This window comes from Haliotis asinina, chromosome 1 (assembly GCF_037392515.1).
Source record: "Haliotis asinina isolate JCU_RB_2024 chromosome 1, JCU_Hal_asi_v2, whole genome shotgun sequence".
NCBI classification, from domain to species: Eukaryota; Metazoa; Mollusca; class Gastropoda; order Lepetellida; family Haliotidae; genus Haliotis; species Haliotis asinina.
The window spans coordinates 43057004-43073024 of NC_090280.1; the positions used below are offsets into that span (position 1 = coordinate 43057004).

General features: G+C 39.1%; 1 protein-coding gene across 6 annotated transcripts in view; it reads right to left on the reverse strand.

Annotated features, from left to right (window-relative positions):
- The window catches only part of LOC137291696 (nephrin-like), a 213970-nt gene that overhangs the window by 23998 nt on the left and 173951 nt on the right, over window positions 1-16021 (reverse strand). For all 6 annotated transcript variants that reach the window (XM_067823184.1, XM_067823148.1, XM_067823175.1 and 3 more), the window contains exons 3-7: window positions 12520-12696; window positions 3609-3941; window positions 2966-3256; window positions 1148-1450; window positions 90-215 (exon numbers count right to left, since the gene is read on the reverse strand). In XM_067823184.1, coding sequence (XP_067679285.1) covers window positions 90-215; window positions 1148-1450; window positions 2966-3256; window positions 3609-3941; window positions 12520-12696 — 1230 coding nt within the window. The remainder of the gene's footprint in view (window positions 1-89; window positions 216-1147; window positions 1451-2965; window positions 3257-3608; window positions 3942-12519; window positions 12697-16021) is intronic.

Here is a 16021-nt window from a genome sequence, read left to right on the forward strand (position 1 = left end):
CCTACTGGGGAGGTCTGCTTTTGACACTCCAGGACACAAAGACACACACAGACACACAGACACAGACAGACACACACACACACACAGACCTTTGTACCACTTCAGCTTGGCCACAGGGTTTCCTCCTGAAGACTGACATGTGATGCGGGCCAGCTCTCCAGCCTTGATTGCGTTGCCCTCTGTGTACCCTGAGATGATGGGCTTATTGGGGGGATCTGAAGCATGCAATGCACATTGTCATCAACTGATGGCCCCATCAGGAAATGTTGGACGCACATTGGGACATTTGCTGTGACGTCAATACCCAACACAAAACTCAAGGTATCATCTTGTGAAATCTTTATGATTAATTGCCCTCCAAACTTTCACCCTGTGAAGACATCTAAGGACATTTCAACCACACTTAATGACAGTTTGGTCACACATACAATACAGTCACATATATTATACCTTGATCCAAAACATACATCCAAAAATAAGCAATATCTAAACGCACATCTACTGACAATTTAGTTACATCCTGGAAAAACAAGTTACTCTCATCCAACAAAATACCTTTACTAGAAAAAAACATACTTTTCTGGGACAGTGTTACATGTGTACAGTCAGTGAATTATCTTACTAAACTTTAAATCATAAAAAAAATCATTACAATCAACAAATTGCCATTACAGGAATTATCTGACTAAACTTTAAATCATAAAAAAATCATTACAATCAACAAATTGCCATTACAGGAATTATCTGACTAAACTTTAAATCATAAAAAAATCATTACAATCAACAAATTGCCATTACAGATTACATATTCTTGCTACAACTGCTTGAATCCCTTGTCATTCTCGTAATGTTTGGTCGTGAGATAATCTTTAACACAATTATGTTTGATAAGTAAAGATAAAAATACTTTCTATCTTGATAAACAAATCCTTAAATGTATTTCCGCCTTGGAAGAAGATCTGATCACATATGTCATGATTTTGTCATTGAGATGAGTAACAGATACTGTATGAAATATTGATATTTCCTGTAAAAGCAACATCATTCAAAACCGGCTATCTTTCCAAGAATATGACTGATCATTTCATAAAGAAATAGTGATACTGAGCGACAGACACAAGTTCCACAACGATGACTAAAGCCTTACACAAAACACTAAGCGTGACGGTGTCATCGACACTCTGGCCTAGTGCTGGGTTGGTAGCCTGGCAAGTGTACTTCACGTTGTGATCCTGGTGAGACAGCTGCACAGATAATGTTGACTTGGATATATAGCCGCCATCTGGGGAATCCTCTACCCGAGTATCGGTCTGTGCCAGTTGTCTACCCCTGGCAAACCAGGTGATGACAGCAGCTGGATTGCTGTTGGACGACACACAGTCCAGCTTGACTGTCTGACCAGCCTTGGCTGGACGGTCACCACCACTTATTGCAACTCGATTTGGAGAGACTGAAACAAAAGGAATTAAGTGACCAATCATCTGAATCATGACTTCAAAGTGTAGTGACAAGAAACAAGTCATGGGTAGACATATAACAAATGTCTGAGTCTGTGTACATGTATTCCTTTCACATCAATACTGTAAGCAATCAGCAACTGAGAAGCACATGTCAAGTCTGACAGTCTCATGTTTCATACACTTTGATAGATTAACATTTTGATGCATGTGTAGGGTCCATTAAATTTCAAGTCCTGAGTCCAAAACTGCTGACCTTCTGATATGAGGTTGAGTGCACATACCATATGAACACAGAAATTCACCCATCAACAACCTGACAAGGTAAGGATGTCACATGAGGGATGACACCACATCCCACTACACATGGAACTTATCAGTCAAAATACTGTCTGGACCTATTTATTCATCCCATGAGACAAGAAATTGCTGAATCGACTGGCTTTAGATATCAGGGTGTGCATGCTAGCATGTCAACATCCTTAAGGTGGCTAAAAGGATCCTAAAGCTGGGCTAGCCATGTCCAGTAAGGTTTAAAACTTTAGCCCTATCAGCGATACCTTGTTTATTTAATAAAGAGGGAATGTGTAAATGTGTGATAAGTTTGTGTTGTTAATGGGGAGAAAATAAATGATGCCATGTCTTAGGTCATATGACTGTTGATAAATCTTTCATTAATCGTTGGTATGTCTCAAGGATGTCTCACAGTTATCATAAAAAAATACTTTTCTATGGATTTCCACTAGAGATGATGTAGCCAGCCTGCCAAGACAGGTTCTGCTGGGCAGCAGAGCAAAATAGTGAATCAGGTGAATCTCACCACACCTTGTGATGACTAGTACAATTTGCGCAGAACATTTGACAGACAATTTTGGAACAAGAGGATGAGGATGGGTTAGATGATGAGAACGAAGCTTAATACTGAGGAGAAGAGTGGCATTTTGTTATTTGGTGGGATACAAAAGAATTCTAAGATTGCCATCACTGACATATGGAAACAAAATTCTGACCATTGATACCAATTACCATAAGATGGATTAAACGGGGAACAGGACTGTTGGAATGCTTTTAACTATTTGGAATGTTTGGCGGGGATGGGGAATTGGTAAATTAAGAAACTGTACAAGTACAACAGAATCAAAATGGACAGCAGTGCAGGAATGTTGTATGTGAGACGAATACAGCATTGTACAACATTCATGTTCTTCAAAACAATATCAGAAAAAATATGTTCCAGTACCCATATATTCAAGTGTGTTATATTCCACTTTACACCCTCCTTTCGTTTGTGTAACAAAATATACTCAATCAGAGACCGTATTAAAATGAACATAGAATCCCTTTTTGGACCCAAAATAACCAATTATGCTAACATGGATTGTTTTTGATACAACAACTTCTGCAAAATACCAACACATTCATTCTGCATTGGGCACCCAAATACTGCTGTCTATCCATTTCAATATTCCCTGCTGATTTCTACAAGCAACGTTCCATACATCACTTACAGTGAACAGTGAGCTTGTATTGGGCAGTGTAGGGCCGCTGTGTCACCAGATTGGACACCTCGCATCGATAGATGGCGTTGTTATCAAAGGAGTTCACTGTGAAAGTGTATTCATTTTCAGCCTTGCCATCGACGCTAACATATGAGTAGTCCACTTGCTCGTCGTTTCGATACCACACCACAGTCCCAAGAGGATTACCTCCCCTTGACGTGCATGTCAGCTGTAATGTGTCGTTTGTTCGTACAACCTGATTATCGGTGTATCCAGAAATCTCAGGTGCTCCAGGGGGCTCTGAAAACAAATAGACGGCAGTCAGTGGACTTTACAATAACATTTTGAGTTGTCCAAAATAAGAAAACACAATCGTGCTCATTTGACCTATTAAGGTGTATCAATAATAATCTGGCCAGGATTCTTAGGCTGTCACTGTCCAGAGGGCAAGTGATCAGATATCACCTGATAACAATGCTTACACTGAAGCAAGTATAAAATTGTCACTCTTAAAATTAACAGTCTCTGATTTGACCAAACTGCTGAGGAAAATGTACATTTAATACAGTTATGGTCTGTCCATTCACAAATTAGTTCTTAACTTTCAACATTGGTGAAGACATTGAATCCACATAGGAAGTGTTGTACCAACCTAAGATGCTGATCTGCACAACTGTTGTCAAGGGACTTCCTGAGATTGCTGTGTTCGTTGCCTGACAGGTATATATTGCATTGTTCTCGTCTCTACGCTGGGTCAACCGAATGTGGATGATACTGATGGCTGTGGATCGCTTGTCCCCCGTTGACGACTGCGTGGAATACTCCACATTGTTGGTGACCTTCACACCATTCCGGTACCAGGATATAGTGGCTGGAGGTCGGCCATTGGCTGCCTTACATGTGAGACTAAGCAAAGACTGGGTCTGTGGAACTTCCACAACAGATCCATTGGAGTAACCCTCGATCTCTGGCATTGAAGGTGGCACTGAAACATGAAACATACTTCATGAAATTTACTTCAACCAAAACCTAGAGATTCATCCAGTAACTACAGAGTTACAAAATACAAAAAACTTGGTCCGATACAGTTATTTTATCACTGTTGCAAAATGCAGATATTGTGGATAATAATTTATGCTTTCTAGCTCTGTAAACTTTCTCTCTACTGATTCCTAGACTACAGTAAGCATGGGGTTCTCATTGTCTTCGACTACCTGGTCCAGCCAGTGATTGGTATGTCTATGGTTTCATGTGAATGTGTCACCAGTTCCCTGTTCCACATGAATATCGTATTGCAGATAATTCCCATTATAATACTTTAACACAAGCTTACTATGATCTGAATGCTAGGATTGATTTGTGCAATGAGCCCAGATCTCATATGCCTCAGCATTTCTCTTCTCTGGTCCCAGCTACATCTTAACTCTGCATGATTATTACAACACTGCACTAACTGGGGTAAGTCTAATTAAACAATTGTATATCATAGGGTGGGTTAGTACATGGTGTTTTCATCTAGTTAACAGGCATTTTAGAAAGAATACTGGTAATGTGTACTGGTGTGCACATATAAAGAGAGGAAGTAAGCTTCGGAGTGCATGTTTTTAATCAGTTGAGCCATTTTGTTTTCAGACAAATGAGGCTCACACACATTACACAGCTTACCAGTGGCTTTACTGTGGAGCAGCTAGACTCTACCACTGTTACCAGGTTGGTATTCTGGGTCCAGCATCGTTTTGTGCATGTATGCAGTAGCGTTTTGAAATGTACCTTACAGTGATTAGGGGATACATATCAGGATACTGATGCTGTTCTGTAATAACAACCATTTTGTTGTCATATGTGATATCTGTTTGAATAAAGCAATGTTCATTGCAAAAAATATAACATCTGTGTAATAGTGTAATGACGGCGTTTGAAATACTTTCCTGCCTCACCACCTGATGGTTTATTTTCAAAACAGACTGCCAGATTCTCAAACTCACCTGCCCGAAGGTCAGGTTAAAAGATTGACATAAATATGAAAATATTCATAACATATTAAGGAAATAAATAGTTATTAATTCACTTGTATAAATAAACGAATTCAAATTGGATGATAAACTATGTTGCTTCTCAAACATAAACTATTTGTGGGACAATTAAGTTTTGGTAAGGGCTGGCAAACCTGTGGTCTGGCTGAATTTTTTGGGAGTTTTATACCCTCGTTAAATGACATACTCATGTTGGTATGAATTAAATATGGCTGCAATATATTAATTATAATCATACACTTGTTTTGTCTAATGAATGTTGTAATTGTTTTTTGGGTTTACATTAATTACTAGTAAATGGAACTGCCATAATGCAACCATCAGTGTTCATATCTTAAAATCAGTTTGAGTTTTAGGTATACATGTACTTATTGCCTTCCAAAAACCATGGTATTATCAAATACTGTTAGAGTTATCAAGTATCAATACTGTTATCTAATTCTTCTCTTGTTATCCAATTCCTATTGAGTTATCATATGCCTGTAGTGCCAATAGAGAGACTCTAATCATCAATTATACAGTCATAAAAAACCTAGACTCGTTGAATAACAGCATTAACATTCACCTATAGAGTTGCCATACATCTATAGAGTTGCCATACACCTATAGAGTTGCAATACATCTACAGAGTTGCCATACACCTATAAAGTTGCCATACATCTATAGAGTTGCCATACATCTATAGAGTTACAAAAAACCTATACTTACATCAAGTCCAGTATGTTAAGTTATTGTGACAATATAATTTGATAAACTTACATTGGCATCATATAAACATACATTGTCAGTCATCACTGATATTAGGAGAGTATCAAAACAAACCTTTCAACTTGCTGGAAGAGCACTTTTATCATGCTATGTGCCTACTATTTTCTTTATAAGGTAAAACAACAATCGTGTGGTATTTATAAATATATTCATGTTCGTCTACTAAAGCGTAGAGCTGTACTCTGAGACGGTGGTATTTACCTGGTATTTACTGAAGGGACTTGTTCCTGCACATCACTTAAACAGTACTGACGTAAAACACCTGGACCTTAATCAAAGTTACTCATGATCAATAACTATTTATGCTTAAAGTATTATTATGATATGCATATATTTAACCCACTTTCAAGAACATTTCAAGGCAGTAAGAATTCACCAGAATACATTATGCACACATTATCAGCTGGTCATGTTTATTTCACATGACACATTAGCTTAAGAAACATCACAAATCCTGCTTTCCTAAAAAAACACCAACAACCAACATGACTGACTAGCTTCTCCATTATTCAACATTGTATTTTACTGGCTTCCAATGCTGGCCACATCAAAGAGAATTTCTAGACGCCTAAAACAGACTACAGCACTTGCACCTAGAGTTCTCCCAGAGAACCACTGAACTCTGGAGGGAAGGAAACATCTTATTAACCTCTGAAAGATTAATGTCGTCACAGTAATTAGGGTCATTTTACACTCAGGGGAGGCGCTGTCTACTTCTTTATCATTAGGCAAATATGAAAGTCTTCGTTCATTTTACTGGACTAGTATTCCCTTTAATATGAATTTTATGAGACATTCATGAACACAATGATTGAGATGACCGCTGTTGTGTATAACGGAATAGAGAGTAAACTGTCTGCCTTTGTTGTTCTGTGATGGATTAAGTTCCACAGTTGAGTACACAACAACACAGAAACAGACACCTTGTCTTGGCCATCTTCTTGTATAAACCTTTGATTATAAGCAATATGTTATATCAATACTTGTACTGCAAAAGTGAGAGGTTGGAGGTGGTGTCCTCACACTGCTAGACCATTAGTACATATGTAAGTGAGAGGTTGGAGGTGGTGTCATCAAACTGCTAGACCATTAGTACATATGTAAGTAAGAGGTTGGAGGCGGTGTCCTCATAATGCTAGACCATTAGTACATATGTAAGTGAGGGGTTGGAGGCGGTGTCCTCATACTGCTACATTGTTAGTACATATACTCATGGAAATAAATAAGGGAGCACATGAGAGTACATGTGTTTCTTTATTCTTTTCAATGTTTCTTTACAAGGTATGTATTGCACGGTGTGTGAAATTCTAGAAATAGAAAATGGAACACTTGTACTTTCATATGTTCCCTTATTTGCTTCCATGAGTATATGTAAGTGAGGGGTTGGAGGCGGTGTCCTCATACTGCTACGTTGTTAGTACATATGTAAGTGAGGGGTTGGAGGCGGTGTCCTCATACTGCTAGACCATTAGTACATATGTAAGTGAGGGGTTGGAGGCGGTGTCCTCATACTGCTACATTGTTAGTACATATGTAAGTGAGGGGTTGGAGGCGTGTCCTCATACTGCTAGACCATTAGTACATATGTAAATGAGGGGTTGGAGGCAGTGTCCTCATACTGCTAGACCATTAGTACATATGTGAATGAGGGGTTGGAGGCAGTGTCCTCATACTGCTAGACCATTAGTACATATGTGAATGAGGGGTTGGAGGCAGTGTCCTCATACTGCTAGACCATTAGTACATATGTAAGTGAGGGGTTGGAGGCGGTGTCCTCATACTGCTACATTGTTAGTACATATGTAAGTGAGGGGTTGGAGGCGTGTCCTCATACTGCTAGACCATTAGTACATATGTAAGTGAGGGGTTGGAGGCGTGTCCTCATACTGCTAGACCATTAGTACATATGTAAATGAGGGGTTGGAGGCGGTGTCCTCATACTGCTAGACCATTAGTACATATGTAAGTGAGGGGTTGGAGGTGGTGTCCTCACACTGCTACACAGTAAGAACTTTGAGCAGTATTTTCACAATGTCCTTTATGGAAAAGCTTCTTTTCCATGATTCTTCTAAAATCATGGACTGTTTTTCACATCTCATGGAGAATGATGTATAAAGACACATGTCAATCATGAAATCAGTGTTTCTTCATGTCTTTTTCATACACATATTTTATCATGTGCTAGATTAGTTTTTTCCTGAAGACCTTATTAATGGACCAAAAACACAGATTAGAGCACTCGGTAAAGTAAATTCATTGACTTAACAGTTCTTCCAATAATGAAACTCTTCTCAGTATGCTGGAAACCCGTTCAATGTTGGAGATGAACTAATTCAAATTGTCTGAAAACATTACCTCTGAACTAAACAAACAATATTTGACATTGGCTAAAGATCTATACACTGTTACATTTTCTTTCGACCAATTAGCTGTTTGAAGTGGCTTTGTTTAGTTAGGCAATGTCAATGACAACGAAACATAACTCACTTTGTAAATTAGGAACAAGCCGCATGCAATTAAATATAATTGGTTCCATTTTTTATGCGCATTTCTTCCTTTGAGATCAGAGTTAATTCTCTGTGAATTAATCTCAGTTTGCACAGGAAGTGATTCACAGTTTCAGACTAGGAAAACATAGGTGACATGGTATCTCCTTTACTTTAATAATTACAGGCACTCAATGAATACATCCTACATCAGGGGTTTAATCTGCCTGTCTCTCCACCCACCACAATCTCTACATTATTACTGGCCTTTAAGAAATATCTTAAATCCTATACTCTTGATATGAGATTCTTAAAAAGCTAACTTCAATTCATTCACTTCACTTTTTATAGTCTCCTGCTGGGTCACACTTAATACTCCTAGGCCAAATGTAGAGATATCATGAAAATCAGGTAATATGATACACCTAGCCTTATCACCCATACTTCATATCTTGACCATGTTGAACACCAGTGCTTGTCACCACACATTAGACAATGTGATCAATTCTCAAGCAGTTTGTTTATGAACATGTGGACACTGTTTCAACAGTGGACTGAACCCAGTTAGTTTTTAGTAACCTGATACCTCCTGTTGCTAGTTCCACATCAACAAGAATTTTTGGAGGGTGGGAGGTGTCATACTAATTACTGAATAACACGTTTACTGCTGCTGAGAGATCCTAAAAGATAGGGACTTTTCTAACATTTGGCCTAGGACTATTAAAATGAATTCATCTTTTCTGAGTTTTTCCATTTTTCTTTACGAATTAAACTCTTCAACATGATAAGTTATCTGTCAAGTTTTTCCTCTCAAAACAAAAAACTCTCATTTTTGGTTGCAGTTGACCACAATGCTTGAGGCACTTACATGTTAGAAATTTGATTTATACATCTTTTTCATTCCAAAAGCGTCTAGAATCGAAAGGAAACAAAAAGCACATTGAGGGGCCATGAACGTAACACAAGCAGATTTAACACAAGAAACAATATCTGACGAATACCAGAAGCAAAGAAATCAATCGCCTGGTGAAAATTAAATTTTACAAAACAGAAACCTAATGAGTTTTCAAAGCTACTGCCTTTTCATCAACTCTTCCACAAGAGATGAAGCTTTCACACAAATTCATCTTCTAGCACACATTTTTGTACAAGTTGTGATAAAAAACAGCAACTCTTAAACTGCGGCACAATGCTGGACACAATCACCAACTGCTGAAGCACCGACGATGGTGAGGAATGCTTACAATTAGTCAATATCAAAACGTTGCTCAGTGCGAGTCAATTTCACGCCTATAGGCAACAAATGATACAGCACTCATTCATTTCTGTCAAGTATTATGCTGTTGTCGTTTTTGCTTTTTTATTTTGTCAGTTAATGAGTTTTTTTCGAATTGGCAATAATGTCCCACGTTAATCTGAAGCTCGTCATTCAAGGTCTAGAGGAGCATTCACCTTTATCAGGCGGAAAGTATGAATCTGATCATGCTGGCAGCTGCAATGTCATCATGTTTCATCTTCAAATAACCTTCACCAGAAACAGCACTAATGAAAACTTTTTGTTCAACTAATAGCTGCTGTCAATAACATAACAGAAAGGCGTTGAACAATCAACCAAAAAGTAAACTGTCTACATTAATATGAAATATGATTCATTCAGACAAGATGGAAGACACAAGCAGGGCAGACTTGCTGTTCTATCAGAAGTGGTACCACGAAAGTCTTGACACGCAGTGTTACAGAATCACAGAGCTGTAACAATGCATCTAACTATTGATAGATTGCAATTGTTGAGTCTCCAATACCAATTAATCTATGGTAGAAACAAAAAACTATCGATGCATCAGTAGTATGTGTGACTATCGATAGTTTAGTACTGACTTCCACTGATAACTGCGCCGCACAAAATAAAGCAAGTACCAGGTTCGTTCACTTTGATGTCGAGTTATCCCCCCTATTAAGTCTTTCAAGTTTCTTGTCAGTTATTAAAAAAGACTGAAACTACTTCAGCATATTTTTCTTTCATATAAACTAGATATTCATTTGGGAAATAACCTCAAATGAGACAATTTAAGAAGAAATAAACCATTGCAATAGAATTGCAATAGTTGGTGGCAACAGACTATTGCTATCTTAATAGTTGTTTCTCCTTCAATAGTCACCCCTAATCAATTGGGCGTTACTGGCAGTGCCAGAAGTGTTAGTCCTATTATCTGCCTGACTGTGTACCAGGTCAGTGAATACCAAAAAGACCAGCACGCCCTTCTCACCTACTAATATATCAAAACTAAGATAAGGAGGAGATAGCTAAGGTAATGATGAGGCTACTTTCAAAGTTTACAGTACAGTCTATTTTGGAAAAATATATAAATCCGAGCTCCTTACTGCCTGCTATACTTTCAACAAAATTAATCCAATCCTGAACGTTTCTTGTAAGAAAGAAGCATGGTCTGCAAAATAGATGGAGACTATGTATTTATCACCTGTTTGTGTATGGAATTTGCAAATCTGTAGACCACAGATGATGAACGTAAATGTCTCTACATCAAGCCCTCATTTATATTAAGAGCTATCTGATATTCTTCCAGCCTATCACAGATTTCAGAGTTTATCAATGAATCTGATCACAAGTGGGGCATTGCAAGAAGACAGGTGAATTAGGATTACAACCTGAATGAAATTCCTTGCAGTTTTATATGGCTTCTAAAGGGAGGTTATCACGTTACGGGTTTCTGATGTAGTTGAAGAGTTGAATGTTTTTTACAGACCTAAACATTCCAACACAATCAGAATTGCCAACCCTTGGATACAGTAGAAGCATGTCATCATATATCCCAACTGTGTTAGTCAATGCTCATGATGTCAATCACTGGACTCTCTGGTTCAGACTCAATGATTTACAAATCAACCAGCCGGAATATTACTGAGTCTGACATTAAAAACAAGGAAAGAAAACAAGATGCCAGACTCAAATAAAAAGCCAGTGACATTTAGGATTAAATGGCCGTACTTACCATCTAAGCCTGTAATTTCCAAACAGATTAGTAATTGTTAAAAGCTCATGTTTGATCAGATAAATATTTTGCACTATAGTTTGTTAGCTCAACACCAGTAAGACAGCTGATGTAATGCAGTTAGTATAGGTGGGTCATGAGCAAGCTTGTCCCCAATATTTGTCTGGTGTTAACAATTTACAAAGACAGTGGAGGGATTAGTGAGCCACACAAGATGGCAATACAACTCACAACTAAACTCTTGTCATCAAATACAACAATAAGCATGTTGTTAGTTAGGTATTTCTGTCTACAGATTGTATCAAAAGAACCACTTTATGCACTTTGAGATGATCAGTATTTCACAGTGGCCAGGACCTATCATGTGAAACATACATTGAGTTAACTAAGTTGTACTGCATTTACATGGTTATCATGTTGTTTATTCATGACAAAGAAGGAGCTTAGTACACAATCGTAGTTTCAAATATCATTGGTTTGCATTACGAGGGCTATACACAATGAAACACCGAGCACCAGCAGGACCAGTAGCGTCAGATTCAACGCTCAGCATGCACCGCATGTGCATTTGTTTTGCTGATACTATATTCGACTGTTGCACTTGCTACCACAGGCTACTTACCTAACACTGTAAGATGAGCGAAGGCTTGTATTGGACTGTAGCACTTGCTACCACAGGCTACTTACCTAACACTGTTAGATGAGCGAAGGCTTGTATTGGACTGTTGCACTTGCTACCACAGGCTACTTACCTAACACTGTAAGATGAGCGAAGGCTTGTACTGGACTGTTGCACTTGCTACCACAGGCTACTTACCTAACACTATAAGATGAGCGAAGGCTTGTTTGGAGGGATACACAAGCTGCTGAGCCTACTTACCTAGCACTGTAAGATCAGCAAAGGCTTGTATTAGAGGGTTACCCTGGCTACAGAGGCTACTTACCTAGCACTGTAAGATCAGCAAAGGCTTGTATTGGAGGGCTACACAAGCTGCTGAGCCTACTTACCTAGCACTGTAAGATCAGCAAAGGCTTGTAGTTGAGGGTTACCCTGGCTACTGAGGCTACTTACCTAGCACTGTAAGATCAGCAAAGGCTTGTATTTCAGGGTTACCCTGGCTACAGAGGCTACTTACCTAGCACTGTAAGATGAGTAAAGGCTTGTATTGGAGGGTTACCCTGGCTACTGAGGCTACTTACCTAGCACTGTAAGATGAGTAAAGGATTGTATTGGAGGGTTACCCTGGCTACCGCAGGCTACTTACCTAGCACTGTAAGATGAGCGAAGGCTTGTATTGGAGGGTTGTTCTGAGCAGGCAGCACCTGACATCGATACTCAGCATCATCATCCAGCTGGGTGTTCACAATGTTCAGGTTAAACTCCTCTTGGGAACTCCCCACCACTGAGTAGCGAGAGAATCCTGGAATGCTACGATCAAAACCTGCAAAATAAATGACATTTTTGAAAATATTTTTTTTAGACAAGTTCTTTAACTGAATTTCAACTTGTTCCACTTTGAATTCTTCCATATTATGTGCTGTGATGATTTTATGTATCATGTGCATTATGAAGCCTCAATTACATTCCACAATTCAAGGAACCTTCCAGATCCGCCACAACCATTATGATAAGTATTCTCCTTTTGTCTGTCAATCTGTCTCAACAATAAAACAAACCACTTAATAAAACCACTGTACATCTGGAAGTTGTAGAGAAAGTAATCTGATTTATAAGTAATCAAGATCACTGGTAAAGTTCATCTAGCTAAACAACATCCCATCCTTGAGTTCCCTACTTGTCATGAAACTCCATCACCTTTCCCTGTTTCCAGCCCACCCCTCCATCTGCCGCCAACCCCACTCTCCTGATGCCAGGGGTCATGTTCCCTTCCATTCCTCCACTGACAGCCCAGAACCTACCTGGCTGGTGAGTGAGCCTCACCCTGACCCCTGTCTAACATGTACAAGTGTTGGTTGACAGCCCTACTCACAACAAACACACCACCACCAACATTGGCAATCTGCCCACATCTCCTCCAGCTTTTTCATCAAACTTTGTTTTTTTATTACAGTCATATGCTAGACCTAAAGAAGAATTTTGATCTTCACCAAGTTTAAAACATGTGTTAAATAATCAAGTTGGCTCGTACAATAAGTCCCTCAAAATAGTAAAGCATCAGCCTTGAGAGGTAGAGAATGCCTCAATCCTCAAGTGCTGCTGGACAGGTTCTACTTACATTTCAGTCCTAACCAGGATAGCAGCCATAATTGTGTAGCTAGTGAGGTAAATTACAGCCACACACCTTCAAATCCACAAATAGAAGTGAAACAAAGTTTCTCAAATGTGTGTTATAATGACCGATGTTGAAATTAATTAATGACACCAAGCTCAATGGATTTAAGAAACTATCATTCCACTCTACTTCAGTGAAAGTATTTGTGCAGTGTATTTTCATATTGTCTAATATATACTGTCAGCACACAGCTCGGTCTAGAATTCATTATAGCAAAGAAAACCTTGAGTGTGGATGAGGAGCAGTAAGGAAGATGAATGATTTCTTCAATTTGCAGAGTAGATTCTTATCTACCACACATTCCAACATGATAGTTTCTGGTGCATTCTTCCTGTTGTTGGCTGTGTCTGGGAATATGTATGTAAGTGTCACTTCAAGCAGATTATTCTGTGTTGCTGGGATACAACTCGTATGATGGTTGATTATGCTCTCAACATGTCTTAACAACAAAGCAACAACTGACATAAATATGTTTAGAACCTAACAAAAAAGACCCGCCCAAATATGAATCCAGCCTGAGTTTTTAAAAACTGAAATGGTAACACTTTCAAAGATACTCACAATCTAACAAACTGCTTTCTGATACCTTCCATCAAAATGACAATTTGTTCACATCAGCTGCTTAGAGGATATGCTTCAGATATCATGAAATGCCTTACACCTTACCAAAAGACCCAGGAAACAGAACTTGAAAAGCTATACAGTGGAACCCACAAGGCCTACCAGCCAGGTGATGTCCCAGAAACTCATGGCCAAGATGACTTAAGCTGGTTACTCAGAACTGAGTCAGATGGCAGTTGATTGTCAGTGGCCTATGCTGTATGAAGAGCGAGAAGTCAAGTAGCTCATCATGAAATGCAAGTCATGCCTTTGATACATCAAACACCACCATTGAAAAATTAACACATGGGACATTACCTATTGTGGAAAAGACAAGTGAAGGCAGCAACATGTTGCTGTTACTGCTGCTACACAAATGGATCAAGCTGTTTTATGTCTATGTGAGTTGGCAGAGTTAATCAACTAAAATATTTTAATTTTAAATTCTGCTGCCAATTTGCATGGCAAATAGAGATAGTTTCACCAAAAGATGATGCCATTATCAAGCCTACAGCTTGTGAGTTGGATAAACATTGGCGGAGCTAACAGCCGACATAATCACTCATATTAACTATGCACCATCATGGCTACATGCAAGACTCAAACATACTAATGAAGAATCTTATGAATCAAATCAGAAAAAGCAGCAAATTTGTTTTAGAGGCTTTTCATCAACAAAATGATGACTATTGTGAGTCAGTGTCAAGAGCAAGCACATCCATTAGGAGTCATCAAAACTGAATCCAGTCTGAACATAATGTGAGTGAATTGAATTTTCTTTTGATAGTCAAACCATTCAGAGGCATGTTCCATATCAAAACTTTAGACCCAAGTCCTGTCTTTTCAAACTTAAAATCAGCCTAGCCTTGCACAGTAAACCATAGCCCAGCACACACAGTAATGCTTAGTCTCTGCATATATTTAATTCTGATAGACACAAATGATTGCTTTCAAATTGAAAAGGAGCCCCAGTGACAAAGAAGATTCCAGAACCTGAGGAAATCTACATGTGTGTCATTCAGGCTTTAGCAGTTTGCGGAGAGGGCTAAGACGAAGGGAAAATAATGTGGTCCTGACAGAGATTACAATGCCTAGCCCAGCTCCGTGAAACTCAGGATTAGCCAGCATGGCACAGTGTTACCAAGGAAAGCCCTACATAGTCCAGCATAGCCCAGCTCCGTGAAACTCAGGATTAGCCAGCATGGCACAGTGTTACCAAGTAAAGCCCTACATAGTTCAGCATAGCCCAGCTCCGTGAAACTAAGGATTAGCCAGCATGGCACAGTGTTACCAAGGAAAGCCCTACATAGTTCAGCATAGCCCAGCTCCGTGAAACTAAGGATTAGCCAGCATGGCACAGTGTTACCAAGTAGGGCCCTACATAGTCCAGCATAGTCCAGCTCCGTGAAACTAAGGATTAGCCAGCATGGCACAGTGTTACCAAGTAGGGCCCTACATAGTCCAGCATAGCCCAGCTCCGTGAAACTAAGGATTAGCCAGCATGGCACAGTGTTACCAAGTAGGGCCCTACATAGTCCAGCATAGTCCAGCTCCGTGAAACTAATGATTAGCCAGTATGGCATTGCGTTAAAATGCAAAGTCCTACATAGTCCAGCATACCTCAGCACCGTGAAACTAAGGATTAGCCAGCATGGCATTTCGTTACCAAGCAAAGCCCTACAAGTCTAATATGTCAGCATGGTATTAAACTGCCTTTCTTTCACATCCTTACCTGTGAATAGTCACAATATTGATGATGTGGGTAAAAGCAACATTTACTTATGCATCCTTCATATTTGTCATAGTTCACATACATTGACAAAGAAACAGATGTGAACATTGGATATTGGATTTTCCATTTCTTATCAACCAT